The following is an 11,266-nucleotide window of genomic DNA, read 5'->3' on the forward strand; positions in this document are numbered from 1 at the left end:
AGAAGTGGGGCCCTGAGTCCTTGGCTCCTCCAGGACCAGAGTTAGGGAGGCTGCCATTTTCATTCTCATCCTCCAAAGCTGTATGGAAAGCTTTCAGGGAACAAAAGCTCCCGAGAGCAAACCCGAGCAGATTACTTAGCCTGGCCCCTGGCAAGGGCGGGGCAATTCTGGCTTTGGCAAAGACATTTGAAAATCATTGCAACAGGCTCCTCCCCCAGAAGATCAGCAAGAACATCCAGCCAAGACCAAGTTTACCAATCAATGAGAATTGCAAAACTCCAGCACTAGGGGAATACAGCACATAGAATTCATGGATTTTTCCCATGATTCTTTAGTCTTCCAAAGTTAATTCTTTAATTTTACTTTTTTCTTCTTCTATTTTTAGATGAATTTTTCTTCTTTCCTTTTTCAACCATCTTATCAATTCCTTTTTTAAAATCTTTTTTAATCTTCACTTTTACAGTCATATTCTATCCCTTCATTGTATTTAACCTTATTTTTTGTATATATGTAAGTTTTTCTTTCTTTAAAATTTTAGGATACAGTTTCTTCTAACAGACCAAAATATACCCTAAATCTAGTGCATGCATTTGTCCTAGTCTCCCAACTGATCACATTCTTTTTTTTTTAATTTTTTCATTCATTTTTCAACAAACTTCTTATCAATTCCTTTTTTAAAATCTTTTTTTAATTTTCATCTTTACAGTCATATTCCATCCCTTCATTGTATTTACCCTTATTTTTGTATATATATAAGTTTTTCTTTCTTTAAAATTTTGGGAGGCAGTTTCTTCTAACAGAACAAAATACACCCAAAATCTAGTATGTGGCTCTGTTCTATTCACCAACCTGATCATATTTTTTTTTTCTTTTCTCCCTGGTTTCAGGTCTCTTCTCATTTCTTTAGTGTATATTTTTCTGGGGTCATTGTTACCCTGTTAGCATTTTGTTCTCTCATTCCTCTATTCTTCTCTGCACAAAATGACAAGATGGAAAAACTCACCTCAAAAAAAAGAACAAGAGGTGAAGGAGCAAGATGGCGGAGGAGTAGGACACCTAAATTTCTCTGGTCCCAGGAATTCAGCTAGATAGGGATCAAAGCATTCTGAATACCTATGAACTCAACAGGAGATCGAAGAAAAGAATAGCAGCAACTCTGAACAGAAAAGCAACCACTTTCTGGAAGCAAAGACCCAACAAGCGGCAGATCCAGGGAGACTCCTCTTCCTTCCCTGGGAGGAGCAGCAAGGGAGCATACCGCAGGACTATGCTGGGTTTGGAGACTCCACACCAAGTCGGGTGCCAGAGATAGAAATGCTTTGTCACAGGCTGGATGAGCACAGAGAGCAGCCAGAGACAGGGTAGATGGGAGGGATTGACTGCTTTTCTCTGGGGGCGCACTGAGGAGTGGGGCCCCAAGTTCTTGGCCCCTCTGGGGCAGAGATTGAGAAGCCGCCATTTTCACTCCCATCCTCCAAAGCTGTGCAGAGAGCTTGTAGGGAACAAAAGCTCCCGAGAGCAAACCCGAGCAGGTTACTTAGCCCTGACCCAGCAAGGGTGGGGCAATTCCGCCTCCAGCAAAGACATTTGGGAACCACGGCCACAGGCCCCTCCCCCAGAAGATCAGCAAGAACAGCTAGCCAAGACCAAGTTTACCAATCAATGAGAATGGCAGAACTTCAGCGCTAAGGGGAATACTGCACATAGAATTTATGCCTTTTTTCCCATGATTCTTTAGTCTTTCAAAGTTCATATCTTTTTAACTTTCTTTTTTTTTAATTTTTCTTTTTCCCTTTTTCAACCAACATCTTATCAATTCCTTTTTTAAAAAATCTTTTTTATTTTTCATTTTTAGAGTCAAATTCTATCCCTTCATAGTACTTAACCTTATTTTTGGTATATATATATATATATCAGTTGTTCTCTCTTTAAAATTTTAGGATACAGTTTCTCCTAACAGACCAAAATATACCCTAAATCTCTAGTGTATGGTGTTGTTCTAGTCTCCTGCCTGATCACATCCTCTCCTTTTTTTAATCCTCTTCTTTCTTTTTTCAACCAACTTCTTATCAATTCCTTTTATAAAATCTTTTATAATTTTCATCTTTACAGTCATATTCCATCCCTTCATCATATTTACCCTTATTTTTGTACAAATATAAGTTTTTCTTTCTTTAAAATTTTGGGAGGCACTTTCTTCCAACAGACCAAAATAGGCCCAAAATCTAGTGTGTGGCAATGATGTATGCAAGAGCCTGATCATATTTGATCATATTCTGATTTTTTGTTTGTTTGTTCGTTTTTATCTTTTTCTTCTTTTTTTTTTTTCTTTCTTTCTCTTTCTTTTCCCCTGGCTTCAGGTCTCTTCTGATTTGTTTAGTGTATATTTTTCTGGGGTCGTTGGTACCCTGTTAGCATTTTGTTCTCTCATTCATCTATTCTCTTCTGGAGAAAATGACGAGACAGAAAAAAATCACTTCAAAAAAAGGAACAAGACACAGTACCAACTGTCAGGAACCTAATCAATACGGACATTAGTAAGATGTTGGAACTAGAGGTCAGAATGATGATTTTAAAGATACTAGGTGGGCTTGAAAAAAGCATGGAAGACATTAGAGAAACCTTTCTGGAGAAATAAAAGAACTAAAATCTAACCAAGTCGAAATCAAAAAGGCTATTAATGAGGTGCAATCAAAAATGGAGGCTCTAACTGCTAGGATAAATGAGGCAGAAGAGAGAATTAGTGATACAGAAGACCAAATGATGGAAAATAAACAAGCTGAGAAAAACAGAGATAAACAACTACTGGATCATGAGAGCAGAATTCGAGAGATAAGTGATATCATAAGACGAAACAATATTAGGATAATTGGGATCCCAGAAGAAGAAGAAAGAGAGGGGCAGAAGGTATATTAGAGCAAATTATAGCAGAGAACGTCCCTAATTTGGGGAAAGAAACAGGCATCAAAATCCACAAGGCACGGAGAACCCCCTCCTCAAAATCAATAAAAAGAGGTCCACACCCCGACATCTAATAGTAAAACTTACGAGTCTCAGAGACAAAGAGAAAATCCTGAAAGCAGCTCGGGAGAAGAGATCTATAACCTACAATAGTAGAAACATTAGATTGACAACAGACCTATCCAGAGATCTGGCAGGCCAGAAAGGACTGGCATGATATATTCAGAGAACTAAATGAGAAAAATATGCAGCCAAGAATACTATATCCAGCTGGGCCGTCACTGAAAATAAAAGGAGAGATAAAAAGCTTCCAGAACAAACAAAAACTAAAGGAATTTGCAAACACGGAACCAGGCCTACAAGAAATATTGAAAGGGGTCCTCTAAGCAAAGAGAGCCTAAAAGTAACATAGACCAGAAAGGAACACAGACAATAAACAGTAACAATGTCACCTTACAGGCAATACAATGGTACTAAATTCATATCTTTCAATAGTTACCCTGAATGTAAATGGGCTAAATGCCCCAATCAAAAGACACAAGGTATCAGATTGGATAAAAAAAACAAGACCCATCAATATGCTGTCTGCAAGAGACTCATTTTAGACCCAAAGACACCTCCCAGATTGAAGGTGAGGAGGTGGAAAACCATGTACCATGCTAATGGACACTAAAAGAAAGCTGAGGTGGCAATCCTTATAACAGACAAATTAGATTTTAAAAACAATGACTATAATAAGAGATGAGGAACTATATCCTACTTAAAGGGTCTTTCCAACAAGATCTAACAATTATAAATATCTATGTCCCTAACGTGGAAGCAGCCAATTATAAAGCCAATCAATAACAAAAGCAAAGAAACACATCAACAACAATACAATAATGGGGGGACTTTAACAGCCCCCTCACTGAAAAGGACAGATCATCTAAGAAAAAGATCAACAAGGAAATAAAGACTTTAAATGACACACTGGACCAAATGGACTTCATGGATATATTCAGAACATTCCATCCCAAAGCAACAGAATACACATTCTTCTCTAGTGCTCATGGAACATTCTCCAGAATAGATCACATCCCAGGTCACAAATCAGATCTCAACCGGTACCAAAAGATTGGGATCATTCCCTGCATATTTCCAGACCACAATGCTTTGAAACTAGAACTCAATCACAAGAGGACAGTCGGAAAGAACTCAAATACATGGAGGCTAAAGAGCATCCTACTAAAGAATGAATGGGTCAACCAGGAAATTAAAGAAGAATTTAAAAAATTCATGAAAACAAATGAAAAAGAAAACACAACTTTTCAAAATCTTTAGGATGCAGCAAAGGTGGTCCTTAGAGGAAAGTATAGAGCAATATAAGCCTTTCTCAAGAAACAAGAAAGGTCTCAAATACACAACCTAAACCTACACCAAAAGGAGCTGGAGAAAGAACAGCAAATAAAGCCTAAACCCAGCAGGAGAACAGAAATAATAAAGATCAGAACAGAAATCAGTGCAATATAAACCAAAAGAACAGTAAAACAGATCAACAAAACTAGGAGCTGGTTCTTTGATATTTTATTTATTTACTTATTTATTTGAGAGAGAATGAGATAGAGAGAGTACATGAGAGGGGGGAGGGTCAGAGGGAGAAGCAGACTCCTTGCTCAGCAGGGAACCCGACGAAGGACTCGATCCCGGGACTCCAGGATCATGACCTGAGCTGAAGACAGTCACTTAACCAACTGAGCCACCCAGGCACCCGAGCTGGTTCTTTGAAAGAATTAACAAGATTGATAAACCCCTGGCCAGATTTATCAAAAAGAAAAGAGAAATGACCCAAATAAATAAAATCATGAATGAAAGAGAAGAGATCACAACCAACACCAAAGAAATACAAACAATTATAAGAACATATTATGAGCAATTCTATGCCAGCAAATTAGATAATCTGTAAGAAATGGATGCATTCCTAGAGATCTATCAACTACCAAAACTGAACCAGGAAGAAACAGAAAACCTGAACAGACCCATAACCATTAAGGAAATTGAAGCAGTCATCAAAAATCTCCCAACAAACAAAAGCCCAGGGCCAGATGGCTTCCCAGGGGAATTTTACCAAACATTTAAAGAAGAATTAATACTTATTCTTCTGAAATTGTTCCAAAAAATAGAAATGGAAGGAAAACTTCCAAATTCGTTTTATGAGACCACCATTACCTTGATCCCAAAACCAAAGACCCCATCAAAAAGAATTACAGACCAATATCCCTGATGAACATGCCTGCAAAAATTCTCACCAAAATACTAGCCAGTAGGATCCAAAAGTACATTAAAAGGATTATTCACCATGACCAAGTGGGATTTATTCCTTGGGCTGCAAGGTTGGTTCAACAACCGCAAATCAATCAATGTGATACAATACATTAATAAAAGAAAGAACAAGAACCATATGATCCTCTCAATAGATGCAGAAAAAGCATTTGACAAAGTACAGCATCTTTTCTTGATTAAAACTCTTCAGAGTGTAGGGATAGAGGGTACATACCTCAATATCATAAAAGCCATCTATGAAAAACCCACAGTGAATATCATTCTCGGTGGGGAAAAACTGAGAGCTTTTCCCCTAAGGTCAGGAACGTGGCAGGGATGTCCACTATCACCACTGCTATTCAACATAGTATTAGAAGTCCTAACAACAGCAATCAGACAACAAAAAGAAATCAAAGGCATCCGAATTGGCAAAGAAGAAGTGAAACTCTCACTTTTTGCAGATGATATGATACTTTATGTGGAAAAGCCAAAAGACTCCACCACAAAACTGCTAGAACTCATACAGGAATGCAGTAAAGTAGCAGGATATAAAATCAATGCACAGAAATCAGTTTCATTTCTATACACCAACAACAAGACAGAAGAAAGAGAAATTAAGGAGTCAATCCCATTTACAATTGCACACAAAACCCTAAGATACCTAGGAATAAATCTAACCAAAGAGGCAAAGAATCTGTACTCAGAAAACTATAGAACATTCATGGCAGAAATTGAGAAAGACACAATGAAATGGAAAAACTTTCCACGCTCATGGATTGGAAGAACAAATGTTAATAAGTCAATGCTACCTAGAGCAATCTATACATTCAATGCAATCCCTATCAAAATACCATCCACTTTTTTCAAAGAAATGGAACAAATAATCCTAAGATGTGTATGGAACTAGAAAAGGCCCCGAATAGCCAGAGGAATGTTGAAAAAGAAAAGCAAAGCTGGTGGCACCACAATTCCGGACTTCAAGCTCTATTACAAAGTGGTCATCATCAAGACAGTATGGTACTGGCACAAAAACAGACGCACAGAATAGAGAGCCCAGAAATGGACCCTCAACTCTATGGTCAACTAATCTTCGACAAAGCAGGAAAGAATGTCCAATGGAAAAACGACAGTCTCTTCAACAAATGGTGTTGGGAAAATTGGACAGCCACATGCAGAAGGAAACTGAACCATTTCCTTACACCACCCACAAAAATAGACTCAAAATTGATAAAAGACGTAAATGTGAGACAGGAATCCATCAAAATCCTTGAGGCGAACACAGGCAGCAACCTCTTCTACCTCAGCCACAGCAACTTCTTCCTAGAAACATTGCCAAAGGCAAGGGAAGCAAGGGCAAATATGAACTATTGGGACATTAGCAAGATAAAAAGCTCTTGCACAACAAAGGAAACAGTCAACAAAACCAAAAGACAATGGACAGAATGGGAGAAGATATTTGCAAATGACATATCAGATAAAGGGCTAGTATCCAAAATCTATAAAGAACTTATCAAACTCAACACCCAAAGAACAAATAATCCAATCAAGAAATGGGCAGAAGACATGAACAGACATTTCTGCAAAAAAGACATCCAAATGGCCAACAGACACATCAAAAAGTGCTCAACATCACTCAGCATCAGGGAAACCCAAATCAAAAACCTCAATGAGATACCACCTCACACCAGTCAGAATGGCTAAAATTAACAAGTCAGGAAATGACAGATGTTGGCGAGGATGCGGAGAAAGGGGAACCCTCCTACACTGTTGGTGGGAATGCAAGCTGGTGCAGCCACTCCGCAAAACAGTATGGGGGTTCCTCAAAAAGTTGAAAATAGAGCTACCCTATGACCCAGCCATTGCACTACTGGCTATTTAGCCCAAAGATACAAATGTAGTGATCCAAATGGGCATGTGCACCCCAATGTTTATAGCAACAATGTCCACAATAGCCAAACTATGGAAAGAGCCTAGATGTCCATCAATAGATGAATGGATAGGCGATGAGAGCAGCTGCTGCAGCAGGGCCCATGGCGGACGCCCAGTACATCCTGCCCAATGACATCGGTGTGTTTAGCCTGGACTGCCGGGAGGCCTTCCGCCTGCTGTCGCCCACAGAGCGCCTCTATGCCCACCATCTGTCACGGGCCGCCTGGTATGGAGGCCTGGCTGTGCTGTTGCAGACCTCCCCTGAGGCCCCCTACATCTACGCGCTGCTCAGCCGCCTCTTCCGTGCCCAGGACCCCGACCAGCTGCGCCAGCATGCCCTGGCTGAGGGCCTTACCGAGGAGGAGTATCAGGCGTTCCTGGTGTATGCTGCGGGTGTCTACTCCAACATGGGCAACTACAAGTCCTTTGGCGACACCAAGTTTGTTCCCAACCTGCCCAAGGAGAAGCTGGAACGTGTGATCCTGGGGACTAAGGCGGCTCAGCAGCACCCGGAAGAAGTCCGGAGCCTCTGGCAGACCTGCAGGGAGCTCATGTTCTCTCTGGAGCCGAGGCTTCGACACCTTGGGCTGGGGAAAGAGGGAATCACCACCTACTTCTCTGGGGATTGCACCATGGAAGATGCCAAACTGGCCCAAGACTTTCTGGACTCACAGAACCTCAGTGCCTACAACACGCGACTCTTCAAGGGCGTCAGCCAGGATGGGAAGCCCTGCTACGAGGTGCGGCTGGCTTCTGTGCTTGGCATGGAGCCTGCTCTGCATTCTGAAATGACTTCCAAGCTGAAGAGCTACGAATTCCGGGGGAGCCATTTCCAGGTGACTCGGGGGGACTACGCCCCTATCCTGCAGAAGGTGGTGGAGCACCTGGAGAAGGCCAAGGCGTATGCGGCCAACAGCCAGCAGGAACAGATGCTGGCTCAGTACATAGAAAGTTTCACCCAGGGCTCCATCGAGGCCCACAAGAGGGGCTCCCGCTTCTGGATACAGGACAAAGGCCCCATCGTGGAGAGTTACATCGGGTTCATCAAGAGCTACCGAGACCCCTTTGGTTCCCGTGGAGAGTTTGAAGGCTTTGTGGCCATGGTGAACAAGGCCATGAGTGCCAAGTTTGAGTGTCTGGTGGCAAGTGCAGAACAGCTGCTGAAGGAACTGCCCTGGCCCCCGGCCTTCGAGAAGGACAAGTTCCTCACCCCCGACTTCACCTCCCTGGATGTTCTCACCTTCTCTGGCTCTGGCATCCCTGCTGGCATCAACATCCCCAACTATGACGACCTGAGGCAGACGGATGGCTTCAAGAATGTCTCACTGGGGAACGTGCTGGCTGTGGCCTATGCCACGCAGCGGGAGAAGCTGACCTTCCTGGAGGAGGAGGACAAGGACCTGTACATCCGCTGGAAGGGGCCCTCCTTTGATGTGCAGGTGGGACTGCATGAGCTGCTGGGCCATGGCAGCGGCAAGCTCTTCGTGCAGGATGAGAAAGGAGCATTTAACTTTGACCAGGAGACAGTGATCAACCCAGAGACGGGGGAGCAGATTCAGAGCTGGTACCGGAGCGGGGAGACCTGGGACAGCAAGTTCAGCACCATCGCCTCTAGCTACGAAGAATGCCGGGCTGAAAGTGTGGGCCTCTACCTCTGCCTCAACCGCCAAGTTCTGGAGATCTTTGGCTTCGAGGGGGCTGATGCAGAAGACGTGATCTATGTGAACTGGCTCAACATGGTTCGGGCTGGGCTGCTTGCTCTGGAGTTTTATACCCCTGAGACCTCCAGCTGGAGACAGGCCCACATGCAGGCCCGGTTTGTGATCCTGAGGGTCTTGCTGGAGGCTGGCGAGGGACTCGTTACTGTCACTCCCACCACAGGCGCTGATGGGCGCCCAGATGCCCAGGTCCGCCTTGACCGCAACAAGATCCGGCCTGTGGGCAAGCCCGCCCTGGAGCGGTTCCTGAGGAAACTTCAGGTGTTGAAGTCCACAGGAGATGTGGCCAGAGGCCGGGCCCTGTATGAGGGGTACGCAGCGGTCACTGATGCGTCCCCTGAGTGCTTCCTCACCCTCAGGGACACAGTGCTGCTCCGCAAGGAATCTCGGAAGCTCATCGTTCAGCCCAACACTCGCCTTGAAGGCTCAGAAGTTCAGCTTCTCGAGTATGAGGCCTCGGCTGCTGGCCTCATCCGATCCTTCTCCGAGCGCTTTCCAGAGGACGGGCCCGAGTTGGAGGAGGTCCTCACCCAGCTGGCCACAGCTGATGCCCGGTTCTGGAAGTCCCCCAGTGAGGCCCCATCTGGCCAGGCTTGAGACAGATTTATGCAGCTCCTCCCCCAACTTCATCAAACCAGGGCTGCAAGGGGCCCCCCCTTTCCTGTGTGTGCTAGGGGAGGAGCAGGAGCTCGGACCTTTGTGCTACCTCAGCCGAGGGTGGTGACACTAACCCCTTCCATTTGTCGGCACTTTCCAGTTTACCGAGTGCTTCTCCTGTGTTATCTCATTTGGTCTGCCCTGCCCTTGGTAGAGTGGGCAAGGCCCGGCTCCTTATCCTGCTTCCCAGATAAGGGAATGGAAGTTCTGAGAAGTGACCTATCTAGATGCTACAGGACTCAAAGCCTCTCCCAGTCCAGTGCTCTTCATGTATTACTTTTATAACCAGAAAATAAACGTAAGAAATCACCACCAAAAAAAAAAAAAAAAAAAAAAAAAAAAAAAAAAAAAAAAATAGATGAATGGATAAAGAAGCGGTGGAATATTATGCAGCCATCAAAAAAATGAAATATTGCCATTTGCAATGACATGGATGGAACTAGAGGGTATTATTCTAAGCGAAATAAGTCAATTAGGGAAAGACAAGTATCATATGATCTCACTGATATGAGGAATTTGAGAAACAAGACAGAGGATCATAGGGGAAGGGAGGGAAAAATGAAACAAGATAAAACCAGAGATGGACACAAATCATAAGAGTTCTTAATCTCAGGAAACAAACCAAGGATTGCTGGAGTGGTGGGGGGTGGGAGGGATGGGGTGGCTACCCAGCCACCAATGGACATTGGGGAGGGTATTTGCTATGGTGAGCGCTGTTAATTGTGTAAGACTGATGAATCACAGACCTGCAGCCCTGAAACAAATACATTATATGTTAATAAAAAGATAATAAATACAAAAATAAATGAAAAAATGAAAAAAATTTTTAAAAGAATGAGGATAAGCTGCTTAAGAGGTCATTCAAAAAAACTACACCCCCTTATAAAGCATCACTATTATTCCTAAATTTCTTTAAAAGATTCTGGGATTTTTCCACACCTCTGAGAAGGAAGAGGCATTGTCACAGACATATAAACCTATACCAGTCCACTTCAGACCACACCCACTCTCATACCTTCCCTTTAGTTACTGCATTTATTCTTATTATTTACTAACATCAATCTCTAATTCAAATATGCTCATATTTTACAGGAGAAAATATTTCATTAGTTGGAGAATGGAAAGGATAGCAAGTCCTAGTGTTACAATGATATTCAATAGTTTCACAACATTGTTCTTATAATTTATATAAGATTGATGTAAGAAACATCCCAGCAATGAAAATAAAACACAATGCAATAGAATGTGCATAATTATATATTAAAATGTTGCTGAATCAAATATTATATACAGTAAACACAGAAAGGTCACTGATTAGAAATTTAAAACTTTTCCTTTTCCTTTTTCAGACAAATCCAGTATACAAACCAGATTTTTATGCAGATTTGTCAGATTACCGTATGCCTCCATTATTACTATATCTTAATGTAATATCTCTATCTCAATGTCATTTTCTCTCTACCTTCTCCCCCCTTCAATACACACACAAAAATCTACCTCTTCCACAAAAGGCTGCCATGAGGCACCTTCCAGTTTCTTCACACGTCCACTGGCCCCTTGGTTGCATTCCCCCAGCAAGTTCTTGGTGCCCACTACTGTGCCGTCTTCTTCCCATCTCTGGTGATTCTTACTAAGCACAGCTGTCTTCTACCCTGACCTAGGTTCATTACAAGCAACATAGGTTTGGTGTCTGGTAACAATGG

The 11,266-nt window shown here is 42.7% G+C and overlaps 1 protein-coding gene across 1 annotated transcript; it reads left to right on the forward strand.

Moving 5' to 3' along the window:
- The first annotated feature begins 7,262 nt into the window (after nucleotides 1-7,262).
- Nucleotides 7,263-9,876, forward strand: LOC118357179 (dipeptidyl peptidase 3-like). The gene has a single exon (XM_035728468.1). It carries the CDS (start codon nucleotides 7,263-7,265, stop codon nucleotides 9,501-9,503), a length of 2,241 nt encoding a protein of 746 aa, XP_035584361.1. The 3' UTR covers nucleotides 9,504-9,876.
- The last annotated feature ends 1,390 nt before the right edge of the window (nucleotides 9,877-11,266 follow it).

Source organism: Zalophus californianus, chromosome 1 (assembly GCF_009762305.2).
Source record: "Zalophus californianus isolate mZalCal1 chromosome 1, mZalCal1.pri.v2, whole genome shotgun sequence".
Taxonomy (NCBI): Eukaryota; Metazoa; Chordata; class Mammalia; order Carnivora; family Otariidae; genus Zalophus; species Zalophus californianus.